This window comes from Medicago truncatula, chromosome 5 (assembly GCF_003473485.1).
Source record: "Medicago truncatula cultivar Jemalong A17 chromosome 5, MtrunA17r5.0-ANR, whole genome shotgun sequence".
Lineage (NCBI taxonomy): Eukaryota > Viridiplantae > Streptophyta > Magnoliopsida > Fabales > Fabaceae > Medicago > Medicago truncatula.
In genome coordinates, this window is record NC_053046.1 from 28462316 (window position 1) to 28485177 (window position 22862).

At 32.0% G+C, this 22862-nt stretch overlaps 2 protein-coding genes across 2 annotated transcripts; both read left to right on the forward strand.

The window, feature by feature from the left end:
• Positions 1 to 6569: 6569 nt before the first annotated feature.
• Positions 6570 to 8881, forward strand: LOC11432749 (14-3-3-like protein A). The gene is made up of 4 exons (XM_003615112.4): positions 6570 to 7173; positions 7913 to 8035; positions 8353 to 8469; positions 8568 to 8881. The coding sequence occupies exons 1-4, from the start codon at positions 6688 to 6690 to the stop codon at positions 8622 to 8624; spliced, it is 783 nt and encodes a 260-aa protein (XP_003615160.1). The 5' UTR covers positions 6570 to 6687; the 3' UTR covers positions 8625 to 8881.
• An 8264-nt stretch (positions 8882 to 17145) lies between these two features.
• LOC11426814 (cytochrome c oxidase subunit 6b-1) lies at positions 17146 to 22452 on the forward strand. The gene is made up of 5 exons (XM_003615114.4): positions 17146 to 17305; positions 18044 to 18337; positions 18446 to 18528; positions 18624 to 18705; positions 22104 to 22452. The coding sequence occupies exons 1-5, from the start codon at positions 17267 to 17269 to the stop codon at positions 22155 to 22157; spliced, it is 552 nt and encodes a 183-aa protein (XP_003615162.1). The 5' UTR covers positions 17146 to 17266; the 3' UTR covers positions 22158 to 22452.
• The last annotated feature ends 410 nt before the right edge of the window (positions 22453 to 22862 follow it).

The window sequence follows — 22862 nt, forward strand, 5'->3', positions numbered from 1 at the left end:
TAGTGATGCTGACTAAAATACTATCAAAGAATAATAATGTAATCACTATCTAGCATATTGTGGATTCTTAACCTTGTAAAACGGATTATTTTGTTTTCACATAGTGATGGGGTTTGGGAAGTGCATTAGAAATAATAAAGGGAGTTAATTAATTTGTTCTTGATCTCATTGGATTGACTTCTTACATTTGCACCCTCATTTGTGTCATGGACTGATCTTAGAGTCTATTTTAAATTGATGATATACGTTCATAAGTTGTTTTGTGTTTATTATCATAATTTTTTTTAGTATAGATTATGGAAACAACTTATATCTAATTTATACAAAAATAATTTGATTTTACTTTATCATTTGTTATAGAAATATTTACACGAGTGTTTATCGATTGTCACAATTTGATTATTCTAATTAGAAAAAGACTAAGAAAAAAAAAAAGAATAAAAAAATGGTGAAAAAAAAATCGGTGTGTGAGATTAGTTGATTTAGCCAAAAGATATTTAAAAAAGACAGCTTTAAGCAATGAGCCATTGACACAAGCCATATCATACATCTGCAAATAAAGGAGACTCGAAAAATAAACGTGATGTTGGTTCTTCATTTCCGCATTCTCCTACACACTAAAAAAATTCCTTGATCAATGGCTCCTCTTTTGAAAAAAGATTACTCCTTGTTGCTACTCTATTTTGAAATAGTTTCCTAACTAAGCATGAAACTTTTAACGGCACTGATTTATGTCAAGCCTTCGACCGTATGGGATCCAAAGAGCCTGACAAATTAGACATCAACCCCTTATACCTCTTCTTAAATGAATATACATTATGAGACTCCACTCCCCCATAATCTATGTTGCAAATGTCTTTCCACCAAACAGAAACTCCTCTGCTCTCTACTCTAATAGACTCTCTATTCATACCATATTTATTTTATAAAGCTTTATACAACAAACCATTGCTTTTTGTACTAATCTTCCTCCCCTGTTCTCCTACGAGAGCTAGATTAAAAATCCTCAGGTTTCTAATTCTGAGACCCCCCATCTTCCAAAGGTCTACAAACCTTATCCCATTTAACCCAATCTCTCTCTCTCTCTCTCTCTCTCTCTCTCTCTCTCTCTCTCTCTCTCTCTCTCCCCTCATAAAAAAGTTTAAAAAGTGCTTCAAGTTTAGAGATTATACATGTCGGGGCCTTGAAAAAGGATAGAAAGTAGACCGGAAGCGCATAAAGACTGATTTTAGCGTAACAACTCGACCTCCAATGGACAACTGTTTATTCTTCCACTTTGACAATCTTGATCTTGCCTCAATCACAAGATGCCATGTATCTATTCTCCTTGGATTTGCCTCGGTTGGTAGACCATGGTACTTAAAGGTGTTGATCCAATCTTACAATTTAGGATATTAGCCACCTCTTTGAACCAATTCTGAGAATTATTGACTCACACCAATAAACTTTTATGAAAATTTACTATTAAGCTCGACATTACTTCAAATAATAGTAGATTGGCCTTAATGATTATGATATTCTACCACTTTTTTTCACCAATAATCAATGTGTCGTCTACATATTGTAAGTGAATTAATCGCTCCTCCTCCGTATCGAATTTGAATCCTGAGAAATGTCCTTCCTCCACCGTCTTCATCATCAACATATTAAAATCTTATGCAGCTAATAGAAAAAGAAACGACGATAAAATATCTCTTTGTCTTAAGCCACGACCCATTCCAAATTCTTTTATCGGACTAATTGTTTACTAAAAGTGAAATTATTGATGATTTTAACCATTTTGATATGCATTTCCTTCACTTCTCATGGAACCCCATCTTCAACATTACAAAATTAAGAAAATTTCAATCAATGAGTCATACGTCTTCTCAAAATCGATTTTAAGCATGCATCACAACTTCTTTGTTCTTGCTCTTTGTCTCATCCACAACTTCATTCGCAATTAATATCCCATCTACAACATGTCTGTCGGATATGAACGTCATTTTCGTGTCTGATATGATAGTTCTGATCACTCTTTTCAATCTATTTGCCAAAGTCTTCAATATGATTTTATAAATTCATCCTATCAATGATATAGGTCTGATATCTGAAATTTTCATTGGATTTTTCTTCTTTGGGATTAACACCACAAATGAACAATTTTCCCCTTTGACGATTCGACCATTTGTATAAAATTTAGCCATCACCTCAAAAAATCATCTTTTATATCTTCCCATAATTCTTTAACAAACCTAAAATTTACTCTATATGGCGCTGGACTTTTTGAGCTATCACACTCCCATACTGCTCTACGGACTTCTTCTTTTGAAAATTCTCTAACCAACTCTTCCCATGATCTCCTTCAAAACAATTCATTCTCCCTTCTTCTTTCTCCAATATCAATTTTCCAATGTTCGTTTTTCATCTTCAATCGTGTTAGCAAGAACCACAATACCGTGTCTCAAACCATGATTCAAATTTATACGAATGTGGTCATCTTATCTTTGTTAAAAACAATTGATTATTTGAAGAAGGGAAGTGTCTGATAGAGGAGTTAAAAACAGTTGCATTATTGGCAACGCTAATGCTGAAATATGAGTTGAGTTGTGTAAATTTCTAATTATGTATTGGATTTAAACTGCAACTATAGTGGTTGAACTATCAATGCTTCACATACTCGATTGGAAAAGAAGTGGATATGAAATCTTGTAAATTAAAACTGCTCCAAGTATTCCTTCTCACATAACATTGGTTAAGTCACAAAACATCATCTTTGGCGAATGTTATAGATTATAATACCGTGTACCCACATCAAAATCGTATGAAAAGGATGAATGATATTTATACAACTGTTTTTTTAAATAGTCATTTCTCTCTCTCTTGTTTAGGAACAAATTTAGGAGGGAAGAAAATAATAATATAATGAGTATGGAAAAATGTTGTTTCAAAATATGTAGTAAAATAATTATAAAAATATCATTTCACGTTACAAAATGAGCTAAATCTCATTAAACTATGCGAGACACCTATGTAATGTGTCTATGGTACGACCATACTACACCAGCTAAAGTCTATAATCAAGGTGATGTTCACCTAGCATGCTTGTGATCCTTAAATGGTTATCTAAAGTGATTGAACTATAATTCAAAGTGCTGGTTCAACCTTCCTCATTATATAAATGTTGGTTCAACGTTTTTAATAAGAAAGTCCAATCCATTTTTCTTATAAAAGCATTTTTTTATGATTTTTTTTATTTTTTATAGGTTTATATGTTTTTTTGGTCCCTTAAGTATTTAATTGGTATCGCTTTGGTCCCTTAACTAAAAAAAATTTGTTTGACTACTTTAAGTTTTTTTTTAGTCTCGTTTTGGTCCTTTCTGTTAGTTTATGTTAGGGTTAAAAAAAAAGTTAACTCCTGGACACGTGTCACCTTGTCATTGGCTCTGAGTTTTTTTTTTACAAAAAAAATTATTATTTTTAAAATATATATATTTTTTAAAAAAAAATCCCAAAGCCAACGACAAAGTGACACGTGTCCCAGAGTTAACATGTGTCACCTTGTCATTGGTTCTGTGAATTTTTAAAAATAAAATAAAATATATATTAAAAAATATTTTTTTATAAATAAAATATATGTTTTTTTGTAATTTTTTTCTCAGAGTCAATGTCAAGGTGACACGTGTCCACACTTAACGTTTTTTATTAAACTTAACGGAAACCTAACAGAATGGACTAAAACGAGACTAAAAAAAAAACTTAAAGTATTCAAATAATTTTTTTTAGTTAAAAGACCAAAGCGATATCAATTAAATTCTTAAGGGACCAAAAGAGCAATTAAGCTTTTTTATAAAAGTTGAAACCAATTTTCAAAACATTGATGATTATAGGTATCCCCTGTCAAAAAAATAAAAAATACAAATTGAAAAGAATAATTTTTCAAAATGGAAGGAATAGTATTTTCTCTTACAAGTTGCAACAGACATATTCAGTCACCACGCAAGTGCGCGTGAGTCACACCTTTTCTGCCAACCAAAAATCAAAACTCTCGTGCTTGACAGCTATTATTCCCTTCGTTAGATAGTACTTGATTAATCGATGTAAACATAAAATGAACTAAACAAATATAAAAAAATACAAAACCACTTGCAAAAAAACAAGTGAACACAAAATAAAGTCAAGGCTATTCTTGTCAATAAGACTATGAAAATAGAATCCAAAGGTTCAAATCGCGCGTGGAAAAATAATTGGTGCGTCACAATCATCTGTTTCAGAATAGTATCATAGCACGAGCCAGCCAATCCCAGCCTTTCAATGTCCCCAAATTAATTTAATTAATTAGTTAATTAAAAATAGTCTTTTTCACAAAAATAAATTAAAAATATTCATTAAATTATTTAATGAACATTTTCATCTTTTTTTTTTTAAGGAAGGAATAAGACCGTCTTATGATTGACGAATGAGGATGGAGTTTAGTATGGGACAGAGGAGTTGTTTTCCATTATGGAAAAGTAAATCTTAACCATTAAATTAAAGGGAACATTGATTTTATTATAGTTTCTCTACACTAAATTTATTCCCCTTTATCTTCAACCTTACAATCATCAACCAACACAAATAAATCCCACCAGCACCATCGATTTTGGCATTAACTCTTCATTGTAATTGCTTGAAATTACCACAACAAACCATTTTTGTTCTAATGGAATCAACAATAACATTCCTTTACTAAAACAAGTAATTATGGCAAGATGAGATGAGACAAACCTTGGCTGGTTACCATTCCAACAACTTAATGAGACAAATCTTCACAAACAGCTCTAAATATTTTTCTTCTCTCTTCCTACATTCTTTACTTCAATTTTCTATGCTAAATGGGTCACTATTTTCTCTTCGTTTTTGTTTTATCTGTAAATCAAACTTTCTCTGAATCAAATTTTTTTATGCTTTTTTGGTATTTTTTTCAATTAAGTTTTAATAAATGAATTAGTTTGAATAAGTTTTTTTCTATAAACAGAAAACAAAAAATGGCGTGAATTTATGTGTTGTTTCTATGACTGATTTTTAAGAAGGACTATGAGTGATTTTTAATGTCAATTTTATTTCCATTTGAAAAAGAAAGAATGAAAGTGATGGGATTCATCTGCTGGTGGCAGTGGGTCAAGTTCAGTGCCATGGAGGTTGAAGACAATGTGAAAAAAATACAGTGGAGTGATAAAATTAGTGTTCCTATTTAATCTAATGGTTTAAACCAAACTTTCCTATGGTGGAAAAAAACTAGCCTTTTCCAGACTAAATGACACCACGAATGAGTGATATAACTATGAGATTAATCCTCACCAAAAAAAAACTATGAGATTAATTTTTTAAGTGATACAATTCTAAAGATAATTTATTAGTGTAAGAAGATTAATTTCTTTATAAGTGATATCACCGAGACTAAAAGTACAATTGTTATAGCTTTTTTTTTTTTTTAAAATAATAATCACTTTTAATTTTTTTTTAAGAAGTTAAATTAATCTACTTAAATTGACTTTAAGGAAAATCGAACTTGAGACCTCGAGAAGGAGTACACATCCAATTTCCAAACCAATACCACCAGACCAACTTAAATTGGTTCACTTTTAAGAATATTATATACATTTGTTACAAAAAAAAAAAAATTAAATCAAAACCTAAAAAAAATAAAATCTAAAAACACCTTCAAATTAGAAGTCAATAAAAGTAGCTTTTTAAATAAAAAAATGAACCAAGAGAAAAAAAATAAGGGTCAAATGATTGAACCAAGTTTATAACAAAAATTTGTTTTATACAATTGTATTCAAACGAAATGAATATTATTTTTCTAAAAAAGTAATTTTTACTACGATAAACAAACACAAAGTAGATTATGAGGTTTACAAAATATCTAAAAATTAATCTCTAAATTATTAAATGTTAAAATCACTTTTATTTTAATCCGTAGTAAACGAGTTCTAATTTATCGATTAAGAGAAGAATCAAGTTCATCCACATACGCAATCCAACTTTTTATTGTCTATTTACAACGTTTAAAGGATGAAGATTTAGTTTGGTAATTTATAATTTTTTTTTTCAGCCCAATCTAATCATTGATAAAAATAAAAACTACAGTATTGTTTGCATTTTTATACCGTTATAATAAAAAAAAACTAATTTATCTTTGATAAGAATATGATAGAAATCACTTTAAATTTTATTTTTAAAGTCATTGATTTGAATCGCAAGAAAATTGTATATAATCACATATAAAGGTGAAAATAGGTTAGGTTAAACGGCAAGGCCCAAGTCTAATTTGTCAAAAATTTAAAACCGTCTTAATTAACTCATAATGAATAATAGGTCTTTTACCACTTTAAATTTTATTTTTGTCCGGCTGAAGCATGGCATAAGAAAATTGTAAAAAATTAATTCAGGTCTTCACTCTTCTTCTTTCAAATTTTTTTGTTTGGGTCTTCACTCATATTCAAATGTATAATGGCAAATCCGTACAATTTAGGGGGCAAATTTGTGATTTCCAGAACTAAAAATAGTTAACCCACACCGTCCACTAAAACAAAAAACTGCTATTTCTTCCTCTCATTCACATCCACCCTTTACAACATTTCTCACACACACTCTCTCTCTCTTCTCTCTTCTCTCTTCTCTCTCTCACTCACTTTCTCTCTCTTCCTTCAACCAGATTCATCCATGGCAACAGCACCAACACCACGTGAAGAGTTCGTCTACATGGCGAAACTCGCCGAACAAGCCGAACGTTACGAAGAGATGGTCGATTTCATGGAAAAAGTAACCGCAGCCGTCGAAAGCGAAGAACTCACCGTCGAAGAACGTAACCTTCTCTCCGTCGCCTACAAAAACGTCATCGGAGCACGACGTGCTTCGTGGCGTATCATCTCTTCCATTGAACAGAAGGAAGAAAGCCGTGGTAACGATGAACATGTTACCGTGATTCGTGATTACAGATCTAAGATCGAAGCTGAACTTTCCAATATCTGTAACGGTATTCTTAAGCTTCTTGATTCTCGCTTGATTCCTTCTGCTGCTTCTGGTGATTCTAAGGTTTTCTACCTTAAGATGAAAGGTGATTATCATAGGTATCTTGCTGAGTTTAAGAGTGGCGCTGAGCGTAAAGATGCTGCTGAAAGTACTCTTACTGCTTATAAATCTGCTCAGGTCGATCTTTTTCTCTGAGATCTAACGTTATATTTATGGATCTGTTTTTTCAATTATTTTTTCATTTTTGTCTTTATTTTGTTGTTAATTTCATTAATTATTTCATTAATTATTGTTAATTTGATGATTTATATTCCATTGTTTGTTTGACATATTGCGATCTATAACTGACTTTAGGTTAGGAAAATTTATCGTAGTTGCTGTGATTTGTGTTTTTTGATGGAAAATGAATATAATTTGTGTTAATTAGGTTTTTTTTATGCAAAATTTTTGTTTGAGTGATGTGATTGGTTTGTTTTTTTTTTTAGAGAAAATGATGTAAGCATTCACTTGATTTAACGATTTTCTTAATTAGGTTAAAATAAAGGAATCTCTATGATAAAAGTGATTTTTGAAATGAGTTGAAAATAGGGTATCGTTTGTTTTTGGTTTAAACTGAAAGTCTTGTATGATGGAACGTGTGCTAGTTTATTTTACTTGTTTAGAATAGTTGATTATGAGATGTATATTTAGTGTTCTTGTTTTGTTTGAAGCGTTTATAGCTTTTGTCCTATCATGTGCAATGTATATTTGGTTTTCGAATCTCTGTAGACCGACACCTCTAATCGACGTGTCTGGTGTCTCTATGTTCAATTAATTTCATTTTCTCACCTTTTTAACTGGTGTTGTTTTGTTATTGTTGTGTCCGTTTGGATTTGAAGATTTGCGATCTGATGTTTTAATTTGACTCTGCTTGTAGGACATTGCTAACTCTGAGCTACCACCAACTCACCCAATCAGGCTTGGTCTTGCTCTGAACTTCTCAGTGTTTTACTATGAGATTCTTAACTCTCCTGATCGTGCTTGTGGCCTTGCAAAGCAGGTTAGTGTTCTAGATACTGAATAATGGGAGATGATTTTCATTTGGTTTGTTGTTCCTTTCAATTAAAGTTTGCAGTGGATTTTGTGAGTAAGTATTTGAATTCTGTTTAATGTGAATTAGATCAATGTTTTAGTTTCATTAATGTTGATGTGAATTTGTTAGTTTCTGGTAAAATACATAGGAAACTTTTAATTATTGTTCTTCAATAAGTTTAGTGTATCATGTATATGATTCTGTTCTGTTATGAATGGTGTGTGCGCTAATGAACTATCCCGTTCTTTTTGTGTGCTAATGAACAATCCTGTTATTTTCTTTAGGCTTTTGACGAGGCTATTGCTGAATTAGATACATTGGGAGAGGAATCATACAAGGATAGCACTTTGATCATGCAACTTCTCCGTGATAACCTCACCCTTTGGACCTCTGACATGCAGGTATGATATTTTGTATCTTGTAATCTCTTAATTAACTTTTTTACTTACAAATCATATTCTGTTTATTGATTTTGGTTTATATTTTGTTTGGGTTTCAGGATGATGGTGCAGATGAAATCAAAGAAGCCGCACCAAAAGGCGCCGATGAGCAGTAATCATATCGTATTACTGCTAGTTAGTTATTAACTTCTCCTCTATATCATGTTTTGAAAGGGGAGAAGGTACTGATTGAAAATGTTGATGCTACAGAGATTTTAGGCATTCATGGTCTATTTTATGATATATGGATGCACTGGGCCATTTTAGTTTGTTCTTCCATTTGTGTACGTGTTTCTGAATTGCATGTTTTCTTAATGTCACTGAAATTTCTATCATATGAAATTGGTCTAATAACAACTCTATTATAGCAAAACTTCAGCTGATTTTTTTATTTTTATTTAGGCGATGATGTGATCTTTATTTGTGTTTATAACAAAGCTCAAAATATACGTTGGGCTTCATTTCAAACTCTTTACTCTTCCGAAAGGGGTTGAGCGCTGTTTGAATGCAGTACTGTTTGATTTTAAAAATATGATTTCAAATTTCCATACCTTGTATGGTACGTTGATATTAGCTGTTGCATTCGTAAATAAATAGTAAATGAATGGATATTATGGGGAAATTGGAGATGCAGTCTTAGCCTGTGTGATCCATGATCATGACTAAATTTAAAAAGTTCATTTTCAATAAATCTCCGTTGATTGCAAAAATATTCCCCCTAAGAGTTCAATGACAATAAGCTGTTGGTATAATATGCCTCTAATTTGACATTCGATGAGAGGCCAATGGCCATACAAAAATCAGGTGATTAGAAGTATAACCTGCTGATTATAATCTTTTGTTTGGGAGGTTCAATTAATGTAGGTACGTAATAAATTGTTAGTTAATTGCTTATAAAATTGAACAAAACTGCTAGTTAATTGAAAGTATAGCCAACAGGAAAATAGTCGAGACACATGAAATCTATCCATGCGAGTCAAACCTTACAAAGCATGGGTCATTGAGTCATCTCTATTATTGCGCAAGCTGGACCTTGTACTCGAACATTGATGACAGGTCATAAAACACCGATAAGCATAAAAACAATGAAGAGAAAAAAAGGAAGAGAGAATAAGGGTATAATGTGAATATGAAAAAAAATATTTGTCAAAAAATTGTCTTAAAATTATTGTATAAATATCATTTTTTTTAGAAGAGTAAATAATAACGTGGTCAAACAAAAACAAGAATCATAAACTTTCTTAAGACCATAAATTGCCACCACATGTGGTTGTAAAGTAGATGCTATGAATGTCAACTGACGGAGGGGATCATAAAAGATGTCCACCACATGTGGTTCTAAAGTAGGTCACTCTGCTTGTCAAAACAATTCATGATGAGTACAAATACTTTTATTTTCGATCGTGTTTACATCTTTCGTATCTTTTTTCTGTTTTAACCTTTTGTGCGTTAATCCACCATGCTTTAATTCTCCAAGAGCTTCAAAGTTAGAAACTATTTTGATCAACGGAGTGCACAATAATAAACTATTTTATGATTTCTCTATATTTAAGAATTATTGTGCCTATTTATTACACATTTAAAAACGAAAATGATTATTTGCCCTCTAATGTTTTATGACGTTCCTACCATCAATAATAATGATAAAAAAAAATAAAAAAAAAAACTAATTTCAATGGGTTATAGGCTTATAGCAAACAAATAAACACCATGATTTCAAGATTAACAGATTAAACTTAAGTATAACAAGAAACAAGAAGCTCCGAGAATCATTTGTTTGCTTTTAAACAAGAAAAAAAACCGTATTAAATTTTAAAGGTAAAATATCACCCATTTCTTTAATAAAAGATGATATAAAAATTTTAAATTTAATGTACTAAACTTTAGTTATTTTTGTCAACTATTTTAATGGTTGTATTACATTTTAGGGTGCTGCTAACCGGGGCACTGGTTAAGAAGCAATAAATGAATATATTACATTTATTTTACCTTAATTAAAGTGATAAATAAGTTAATTAATTAAAATAAAAGAGAGTTGTATTTAATACTATATCAAATTTCCTTTCCTTTATTTTTCTTGTGATTTTAGTTTTGGTAATTTTTTTCACGTGGATTTTACTTCCTTATCCTATTAAAAATATGATTTCTTTTCCTTTAAATAAGTCAACTAATTAAAATAAAAGAGAGCTGTATTATTTTTATTTCTTAACAATTTTTTTTTTCACTTTTTCCGTAAATTTTATATGAATAATTTTTTTTCTTTCGAACCTCCGTGAATTTTTTATGAATCGTTTAAAAAAAAAAAAAAAAGATTCAATGCCTGTATCACAAAAAAGGAAATTTGACAACATATTGAAGGCACATTTTCCTTATTTTAATTAGTTGATTTATTTCTCACTTTAATAGAGGTAAAACAAGTGGGATTGATTCATTTATTGCTCTTTAACCAGTGTCCCCCCCCCCCCCCCCGGGGGCACTGGATAGCATTGCCCTAAATTTTAAAGGTAAAATATCACCTATTTCTTTCTGGATTTTTCTAACCTATGCAACATTATAGGATAAGGTGTAGCTAATGTTCCACTATCTTTAACATAAACAATCACATTGATTATCCTTTTCTTGAAAAAGGATAATTTTCTCTATCCTATTAATCATTCAATTTTTTATTTTTTATAACTTCATATTACAAAAATAAAGTCTACTTATAATATCAAATGCATGGAAAAAATGCAAATGGAACGGCATTTGTAAACAAAAAAAATGAAACTAAATGGATAGAAAGTACATGAGCACAAAAGAAGAAAATTGTTACATATATTAACGTAGAAGAAGATAAGACTTTTTTTTTGTTAGTACAAGAAGAAGATAAGACTTTAATTTCATGATGATTTCTTTTTGGAGTTCTATATTAACGCAGAAGAAGAAAATTGTTACATATACTTTCACACAATTTTTCAAATGGAACCATGACTATTCTATTTTTGTCCAATTGCCATATCTTTGAAGAAAAAAAATTAAAGCAGAAGAAGAAGAAGAAGATTGTGTTACAAATGCCGTTTCAAATGGATGAGTTTTGTCACCTAATATAGAGAATCATGTTCCAATTTTTTGTTGTTACAAATGTTGTTCCATAGGTAATTTTTTTTGTTAAAAATAAAAAATAGAATGATTAATAAGATTGTGAAAATTGTAATTTTTTTATAAGAAAATTATCATTTTTCATAAAAAGGATAATCAATATGATAGTTTATGTTAAAAATAGTGAGACATTTTTTATGTGAAAGAGAGCTTTCATTAAACTACGTCTGACATCAAATTAAAAGATGAGACGCAATACAAGGTGGTGATTCATTAATCCATACAAAATCATCATTTTGAGTTGCAAACTTTGTTAAATAGTGAGCAGTTTGGTTTGCTACCCTTCTTATATGTAGGGTCTGTTTGGTTAACCCCAAAAAAGAGCTTTTAGCTTATAGCTTATAAGCTCTTTTGACAAAAAAAACTCTGTTTGGTAACACTTTTTCACCATGAGCTTATAGCTTATTTCACGAGCTTATAAGCTATTTTTCAGAAGCTATTCCAAGTAGCGTTTGAGCTTATAGCTTATAGCTTCTCACCTTTTCTTCCAATTTTACCCTTATTACTTTCATTTAAATTGTATTTTTATCCATTATAATTTTTATAATAAGCTACGTAATAAAGACTACTATCCCTTTATTCCAATTTTTGTATATATATCAGCTGATCTTTTTTTTTTTTTTTGAAAAAATATATACCTTCGTTTTTTTTTACGAAACAAAATACTATTATTCTATTAGTGTTACTTTTTTTTTTTTTGAGATAAATGTTATTTTCTTTATTCTCAGTTATTAGTATTACTCTATCAGTGCTACCTTTTTTTTTTGTTTTTGAGGTAAATGTTATTTTTTTTATAAAGTGGAAACACTTAAATGATAATAAATATAAGATAAAATTTTAATGAATAAAATTTAATTTAATTTATAATACATAGGATATATTAAATTAATAAATTTAAAGTATTTTTAAAAAAAAAAAATTAGTTTACAAAATTACAAATACTTAAATTAATGATATAATTTTTATTATGAATTAAGAATAACCTTTATGTCATTTTACATTTATCAGCTAGTTGAACCGCTATTTTTACCAAACACTTCAGTTAGTTTATCAGCTAAAAGCTATCAGCTAGCTTATCAGTTATCCGCTATTTTTACCAAACAGAACCATACTAATTCTAATGAATTAAAACTAGGTACCAGCCTCATACAATCAGCGAAAATGACCTCTATATATGAAAAATTTATTTTCTTGACAATGATGCTTTCAATTGCATTAAAAGAGTCAGCTTCAACAATTAGATTAAGGAAAAGCATATCTCTTGCGTTACTAAACCCGGTTTCCATACATTTAATACTATAACTACACTCAAATATATACAAACCAATTATATGCTTCTTGAATTACTTTTGTTTCTTCCAAAATTAAATTCATACATACTACTGTCTACTACTATTAGTCTTCTTTGTTAATCACACCCACACAAATGATTTTTGGATTTGTGACAATTGCGTCACTCTGAATATCTGACTTGATTGAAGAATGAAACTGGATATCAAACTTGTGAGCATGCATGATCTGAAGTAAAAAAATACGACAACTTAATAAGTGTTAAAATACTCGTATGGATAGAGTTCTAGGAGGAGTTGATCTCATTGAATGTGCCATGCATATATGACCTGTTGTATCTATAACAATAGGAAACATGAAATTGGTGATCGAAGATTGGAAATGGAACTGGATACCAAACTTGTGATCGAGGAATAGTTGGACCCATTGTATAAGTAATATAAAATAACAAAACAAAATTTAAACTAATTATTTTATGCATGTGAGACTCCTGTATATGGAAAATAATGCTGGAAAAATTTCAACTAATTATGCTTAACTTTTCACATTACCTTGGATATGCCAAGGCTTGATTGTAATTTACTTGACCATTGTTGCTACCTATTCGATCAGTAATCTGAAAAGAACAATAAAACAACTTAAACATTGTTTTCATTGAATTAGTAAAAAACACATATATTAGTGAGAATATTTTTTTTCTGATGATTTAAAAATAATATTCACGTAACATTTTCTTTTTGGTATTTAACATGTTATTAGATGTCTATTTTGAATGTGTTATTGGATCATTCAATGAAAATAGCTCTTGTGAATTCCAATTATAGGGCAATCATATACCAAAATTCTAAAAGACAAGTGATGATTTTGTGAATACAAACAATGAAAAATTACCTCATAAGAAAAATATGAATCATGATGAAAGAAAAGATACTCCTTTTCTTTTGAAGAATTAGGGTGCGTTTGACCCTACTTTTTTGAGGTTTAAAAATTACTTTAAGAATAAAGTTAAAAATTAAAACTTAAAAGGGAAAGTTAAAGTTGTTTGCTATTTGTTGTTTTTTTTTCAATTTTATTAATACTTTTAAGTTGGCCCTAATTTTATAAAGTTTTTTTCTTTCTATTTTGGCCTTATTATCAACATTGTTAATATGTAACTAACTAATCACTTGTCAAAAAAAAAAAAAAAAACTAACTAATCAAAAGAGGAAAACTTGGTTAGTGCTTCAAAACTCCTTGGATAGTCCCATTAAGAGTTAGTTGACCCATTGTATGTGATATGAAATTGACAAAAAAAAAATGTACAAAATATTCAAGTAATGATAAAAGTTTTGGAAAGAATAATTGAGATTTTAAATCAATTTAAGGATAATTATGGCAATGCAATAAAATTCTAAAGAAATTTTCTCCCCTCTTCTTCTATAAATTGAACCAAACACGCCAAATTTAAAATATTCACTCCTCTCCCCTCCAAAACTCTCGAACCGTAAAACAAAAAGTTGTTTTTGATATGCATGTGAGACTCCCGTTGTTTTGAAAAAAGTTATCATATATAGCAAAATAATTATGAAAAAAAATTAAACTTTAGGTTAATTATCCTTATTTGTTCTTCAAAAAAATTATCATTATTTGTCAAGAAAAAGTTAATTATAGATAACTTTTCACATTACCTTGCTGACGATGAGAATAGATTGTAGTTTATATTAGAAATCGTGGTTGGGCCTAACACAACCCCACAAAACCGGCTTGTGAGGTGAGGATTGCCCTCACTTATAAACAAATTGTCAGGCCAACTCCTAACCGATGTGAGACTCTTAACACACCCCCTCACGCTCAGGATTGCACATCTGAAGTGTGAACATAAATGACGGGTGACCCGATAACGGAAACCTGATAACAGGTGGCCCAAAGAATCGTGAAGAGGCTCTGATACCATATTAGAAATCGTGGATGATGTTAGATAGAGGGAGAATCAAGTTTTTGGAGAGGAGGTCTGCCTCCGAAGAAAGTTGTGAAGATCCATATGATTGGGTACACAGAAGTTGGCTTTGGGACTGATTTTGTTCCTCTCGAGGCAAACTAACACAAACATAATAAAATTAGTTATATATTGTTCATTGATGTAAAATAGTTATAGAATTTTCATGATAGCAATAACAAACCTTCCCTTGAATAGATTAATCTCATGAATGTCCTCATTGATGTACAACTTTGTGAAAGTATAAGTATTTGAAACACTTAGTGGGAAGCGTCCTGTTATAAGTTTGAACAATATAAGTTAGTATTATAATATCAGAACTACATGTAGGAAACACATATGGTGATAGCTAACAGATGTAGGGGTAAAACCTTCTTCCTTGATCTTGGTATACTTCAGCATCACAACCACGGATCCACCTTCTTTCCTTTCACTATTATATTTAATGAACTGTGCAGCATATTCTTCCCATAAAGTGCAGTTAATCGAAATGTCACTGCATGATGAGAGTAGTTATGTTACTACCATTATAATGTACATAGTAAAGTTTATAAAATAGCAGTGATATTTATAGTTTTCAAGGGAAAATGTCAGTTGACAACCAAAATTCCTCACCTAAGGTCTTTCATAGTAAAGTTGACCTGGAGTTTTTTCCCAGTACCTTGGTTCAGTTGACAAAAGCCCATTTCCTGAACAACTCCAATGGCATCTTGAAAAAAAAAAATAGGGCAAGATTCTTAGAAACAAACAAATAAAATAAAATGAATAATAACAATTTATTATAAACAACAATGAACTCACTAACTAAAATATCAGGTTTCCATTTTCCAGATATAATTTCAGCAAACGGCTTGAATTTGGTGTCAGATTGAGGAACATCATGAACATTGATGTCTTCAGCAGTAGTCCCACCGGTTCATTTCAAAAGAAACTTATGTTCTAAGGCTTTGAACACTAAATCATTGCTAACCACTTGAAAGTTGCATAAAGTGTAAGTAGCGTTTTCTTCTAAGATTTTGTCATAGGTAGCTTTGTATGTCGTAGGAATAACAACTTGTATGTCCCTACCCTGAGAAGGAAACAAACACACCATTATATGTTAATAAATTAAGAGTGAATAAATTAGTGAAGCAAAGAAATAGTAGCATGAATGGAAATATATAATAAGACCTTAACATCAACAATAATCATCTCCAGATGTTCCTTGCCATCCTTAACAACAGTCCACTTGTCTTTGACTCTAACAGTTAACTTCCAAAAATCTGACTTATCTGTGACATCACCAATAAACTGGCATGGTCTTTCCATTTTCAGATCTACTTGATAAACAGAAGATTGTCAGTATGTTTGGCAAACTTAAACAAACACAACATATGTTTGAAAGAGAGAGAAAAAATTGAAAACAGATAATAGAGTAAAAAAAGCAGATGTGAGTATGGAAGGCAAACATACATATAAAAGAGTATAAACAGAAAACCTAATAAAAAATAGATCATAAAGTAAATGAATCATAGAAAAACTTTAGATAGGAACATGTATCATTGTTTTAGGAAGAACCAATCAACTAAAAAAATAGAAGAGTAGTTTACCAGATTCAAGATGAGAGAGGGGCGTGAATGACAATGTTTGGTAGTAGTGTTAAAGTAAGATAATAGTTGAAAGTGAGCTCATAGAGTATGTTGATTGATTGCTAGCTGTTAAATGGATATTTGAACCAAAAAATGTACTTTTCAAATTTCCCTTTAAAAAGTAATGAGTTCAGTTTAGTTTAGTTCTAATGGTATGGCAAGTTAGATACATCTCCAGATAAAGTAAACCAACTGTTATGTTTCAGTTAGATGTCATCAGTTATCCTTAAGTGATGTCATCCAATTAAAAATGTAAAATAATAGACCATATTTACCCCTAAATTTGGGATTTTTACATTAAAAGAGAAAAGAGCATATTGAGGTTTTCCACAACATGTTCTTTTCTTATATTAAAGGAGATGTTGATGCATAAACTTATTCAAAAAATAAAAAAATACACATAACCTAACTATAAAACAAGGACGAAAAAAAGTTTAAAAACTAAAAATTGAAGAAAAATTAAAACGAAAAATTGAAATATTTATAATTTTCATAGATAAAAATATATTTGTCCTCGTAAAAAGATAAAAAATATATTTAATTTTGTTTTTGAAGGAAAAAATATATCTATTTTAATAAAAGAAATAATAATTAAGAAATATGAATGACACCTTCTCGAGTCGAATACAGCCAGCGTAAGTTCACCAAACAACACATTCTGTGTTCTGACCTTATAACTCTTCACTCCTGTTGAACCCAGCCGCCCAACCAAAAGCTTCTTTCATCAATGGCGGAAACTCCCAACAGCTCCCAAACTCTCGCTGAGGTATCAATTTCTCTTCCTTTTACTTATCAATTTCCAATTCTACTTAAATACCTCCAAGGATCTTTGTTTTAATTCCAATCTATTTATTTTTCGAATGAAAAAAATTATAAATTGAACCTTGATTATGTTATTTTGGTGCAATTCTCAGTGATTTCTCCTAGATCTTGATTAGCTTCAATTGATTTAGTTTTGTTTTTACACTTCTAAATGTTGGCATGAAAAATTAGAATTAGCTTAGTCTATGTAAATTTGTAGTCTTTGTTAGCTAACGAAGATTCTAAGCTCAGATCTATATCATGGACGCAAAATAAAGTCCATTTTGTTCAATCAATGATATCTATGCAGCACTGACACTTCTGATTGAAGGCGTGTTGAGTTGACCCATGTAGTTATATTCAATCATTTATAATTTCTTCAATTATTTTCGACGTGCTAGTGTCGTATCTGGTATCAGTGCCATCTGTACGAGTTAGATAGTTAGAATGATAAGAGGATTGAAATATTGATACTAATTTGCAAGTTTTAGTGTGCAACTAGATGAGTTGCTATTGTTATTTATTTTGGATGTGATATTGTTTTTATGAAGAATGGGTATGATGCGGTGCTAGATTTTGTGTTTTTTGCTGGGTAGTGTGTAGTGATAGAATTTTCCCTTGATTTCCTCGGCTTGAAGCTGGTTTTCTAATGTTATGTAAGATTTGAGATGAAGATAGTGACAAAAATGTTTTTGGTTTGTAGGAATACTATGTGAAGGACAAACAAGAGAAAAAAGAGGTAGCTGAAAAACCAGTTGCTGTCGAAAAACCTGTTGCAGTCGAGGAAGTTGAAAAGCCAAAGGAGGCTACTCCTGTGGAAGCTGTTGTTGAGAAAACTGTAGAAGAAACAATTCCTGCTGCCCCTGTCGTTGCTGAAGAAAGCAGTGAAGTCACCCCTCCTGCTGCTGAAGAAAACGCTCAAGAGGAAAGTAGTGAAACTGTTGTCGAAGAAAATTCTGGTGATCAAGAGGAAGCCGAAGAGAAACCTGAAATTAAGGTGACATTTATTTAACTGAATCATCAATCTGGAATTGTTGCTTGATTTCATCATAATTAGAGTTGATGCTCCTTTCAATATCTTGATATTTGAGCCATTATTTTTCAGCTTGAGACTGCTCCAGTAGATTTCCGTTTCCCAACTACTAATCAAACAAGGCATTGCTTTACCCGATACATTGAATATCATCGGTGAGTTATGCACCGTTTTTATTTTTATGGAGATTTTAACATACACTGAAAAGTTTTACCGTTCTTATATTTTAACCGTTGAAATTCATGTGCAGATGTGTAGCTGCAAAGGGAGATGATGCACCAGAATGCGATAAGTTTGCTAAGTATTATCGTGCTCTTTGCCCTGGCGAATGGGTATGTATTTCGATAATGAATATTTTTTATCATCTGCTAGGCACTAGGATCTGCTTGTCCAACAAGATTTACTTACAGATATATCGTCTTGCTAATGTCAAATTTCTATCTGTTGATTGTCTATCTGGACTCTTACATGGAAATTGAATAGCATCATTTGCCTTGTTGGTAGTAGTATAATTCTTATGAATAACTTGCATCTTGTTTCCTACAACTTAGTTTTTCTTTTGTTTTTGACCTTTTGTTACATTTAACATGATATCTGACTTTATGCCAAATCATAAACTTTTCTGCAAAAAAATTGCAATGAAATAAAATTTTAGTTATTAAACGTGTTGGCTTTTTTATGGGGAGGAAATTCTTCTTTTAAGGCTGTATAGGGAGACTGAGCTCTTAAGCTGCTAAATATTCATGTATATCAATCTTTAACTTTCTTCATGCCTTCAACTCTTGTGGCTTAACCACTTGGAATTAGTTTAATTTTTGAGATGGTTGATGCATACTCAGGGCCCAAAATTACTAAAATGTGAAAAGGCATAAACGGTGTGTCACACATGACCACTGTTGTTAAATGGCTGCCATGGCAGAATAGCTGACAATCAGCACAAGAAATTTGTGAAGGGATACCTGCCATGGCGCCGCCATAAGCCGTAACGGCGTGTTTCTATTGTGTAGTTTTGGCATTCTTCAATATTCTGCTATCCGCCATTCACAACTATGCATATTACCAAATTAGAGGCGATGGAACAGATCAGATCTAGGAGACAGGATGGCACTATTAACCGCCCAGTTCGCAATATTAGTGGGGAGTGTGTGTAGGTGTCATTAGAAGGTTTATGTTGGGAATTACTTGGGACTGTTTGGCGAGATTGGGCACTCTCAAATTGCCTAAGCATTTTAATTTCTTATTTATGCATTTTCTTCTTGTTGTAGATCCTAGCAATTGTATTACCTTGATACCAACCTGAATTTTCACCATTAATACAATTTTTCAAGTGCTTCGCTTTACCCACATTTCTAGTACTTATCATACGACATTATACTCTATCCCCAGAGCTCGAATGGTCATTATGCCTGCAACAATGGAATCCTAAGTCGAGAGTTTTGAGAGTGAATACTTTTGGAAGTCTGTTACAAATAAAAGTTCTGAAAAAGCTGTTACATGAATTTGTAGTCAAGGTCAATCTTGATGAACTTCAACAAGGTTCATGGTATGGACAAAGATAGGAAGGTTAATCTCTATTGTATGGCAAGGGGAATAAAGGGGTGGTTTGAGTCTTCACTTGAGGTAACCACTTAGGGAGGGACTGTTCATGTGGAGAGATGTTTGAAGCTGAATTTGTGCAAGTTGAGAAGCTTGACTCTCTTGTATTGCATTGGGGATTGATCATTGAATTGGTATAAATGGTCTGAGGAACAGTCGTAAGGATTAGTTAGGAGGAGTTCAATGGAGCAGTGATTCACCCTTTAAACCTGGATATTCTAGAGTGCCATTGGACGGTTGTTTAGTATAAAAAACAATCTCACGGGTGGAGGAGTATAGAGGGATATTTGTAATAGCTTCTGTTGCACTTCATGTTGAAGGGCATTTTCCTATATGGTATAATGGAAGAAATCCGCGCAGAACTGAAGTTGCAGGACACAATCTTAGATAGTTGATGGTCTTAGCATTGCTGCGTGAAGAAAAAAACTCTGCTTCAAGACGTGGACCAGAGATTCACCATGAGAGAAGGGCACAGATTCAGTGGAAACCAAACCATTGATGGAGTTAATACAGAGAATAAATTGTGTTGGTGTTAGGGGATTGACGCAGATGGTAAATTTCATGAGAAGTTCAAGGAGAAGTGGGGCTTACCAGTTAGTGCTGGTATATAGGATGCGCCACCATATGAGGATGTCGGGAAATGTTTGAATTGGGGATAAGACCTGTTTCATATCCTTTTGAAGTGAGGAGGAGCTAACTTATAACCAATCCTTTAAGACATGGAGAAATTTTGGAGAAAGGTGGGGTCTAGGGCTATGGTAGGGAATAAGGTATTTGCAAGATTTATGCATGAAGATACAAGGAGTGGGATTCGATCAGAATTTCTTTCTCCTGGAGTTAGGAAGGACTTCAGTAGTTTTAGGATTGGATTGGATATAAAGGGGGTAAGATGGTGATATGAGAACAATAGTTTGGAAGGTTTATGTTAGAAGTAAGGGAAATAGGCTGGGGGTTGACAAGGCCTGACTAGACCAGATAGGAGTTAGGCAGCAGTTGAGCTGTCCTTGAGGAGAGTCCAGAGTCTCTAATTTCTGTTATAGCTCTGATGTAAATGGTTGTAAGCATTCAACCTTTCAATACTCACATTGTGTATAGTTCGGTAATCTTGTTCATTCATTCAATAAAGAAGAGTCATTTTCCATTCTTCAATGGTGCTACTGTAACATAAGGTATTGTTGAGAGGGGATTTTCCCTTTGCAAGATACAAGCGAAGGATATTATATAGCTTATAAACACGGAACAAAAGAAAAAGGAGAGTGACAGGAGCAGTTTTCCACATTTATAGAAAAATATCAGCTGAATTTGATGATGTTTCTCAATAACCAGATGGCCTACCACCTAATGCAACTTGGGTGATGCAATCTCATTGGACTGGACTCAAATTCTCAAGATTCGTCCCTATATGTACCCATACTACAAAAAATAGGTGAAAAAATTGTGAAGGTGATGCTTTTTCTGCCTAGCACTAGCCCCTTTGGTAATCCTAGCATATTAATTAAGAAAAGATGTTTGGTGGAGGGATTCGTGTAGACTATTTGGCCCTACACAGCAAATGATTCTCGATAAATTTTCAATTCTCATCATAATTGTGCTAAAAATGAGTCCGGGGGTCCAATGATCATTTCTACCAAATAGGATCTCAAATTAGGGTACCATCAGATTCGCCCGAGAGAAAATGACATTCCTAAGGCAGTCTTTAGGACTCGTGAAGGTCTCTATGATTTTCTAGTTTGATTATCAAAAGAAGTTTCTAGGTATGCCCTTTTGTTTAACTAAGCATTGGGCACATTACCAAATTATACTCTATGTGATGCGCCTGATTTAGAAGAGAAGATTACTGGCTAATTGGCATTAATATTTGTGTGCGGGGATCTGTGTAATGAGAGAGTATAAGCATGACTGTAATGGGGGGAGACAAGTTAGGGATAATTAGTAAGGACTATTGGGAGAGTCTGGGCCCTCTTGAATCGCTTGGCCATTTTTTGTTGCGTTTTCTTTTTTAGAATCCAGAAACTGAAATCACCTTGATACAGGCCTGAATTTTCTTTTTATTAACTTTTTTCTCTCCTTCAACCAATGTTAACATTGATCTCATGTCTAACACTCAGTTTTCATTGATTTGCCCATGCATCAGGTTGACAGATGGAATGAGCAACGCGAGAATGGAACATTTCCTGGCCCGCTGTAAGTGGGAATATGTCCGAGATAGATGTGCACTTCACTTGCAGTATTACATTTAAAATTGCAAGAGACAAACTTCCAAACACTTCAGGGAATGTTCAATGTTACGCATTTGGTTAATAAGAAATTTTGCTTTTGTATTTAAACCAGCTTGAGTTGTAAAATTGCAGGAAATGCTTCTGGTGAAATGTCCAGATATGTGTCTTATTATTTACTAGATTCTTAACAGAGGGATTGTTGTTGGGTTTTTTATGCCCCCAAAATAATAAAAGTTCCCCAAGTTAAACTGGGGAATACCTGAAGACTCGGTAGGGACGTTCAAAGAACACTAACCCAGAAATTGAGTTTAAACACAACACCACAATATACAAGGACAGTGTCAACCTCTAGATCTAATTCTTGTAACAAGGCCATGGCAGTCTCTAGATCTAGTCTTCATAAATCATAATGATACATGGTAGCCTCCCATGTGTTGTGTTGCTGCCCAAATGGCACTGTTGCACCCTGTTTCCCTTATTACAGAAATCAGAGCCTCATATGTTGTCTTATTTTCCGCACCACATTTTTCAGAAGTTTCCGACTTTTTTTTCTTTTGTTGCAAATTTTGACCTTCCAGTTAATATAACCGGATGAAATTTGTTCGGATTCTACAATTTGAGGTTTAAAATGCTCAATTCAATTTTTTTTCAAAACTTTTACACCTTCGGATTGT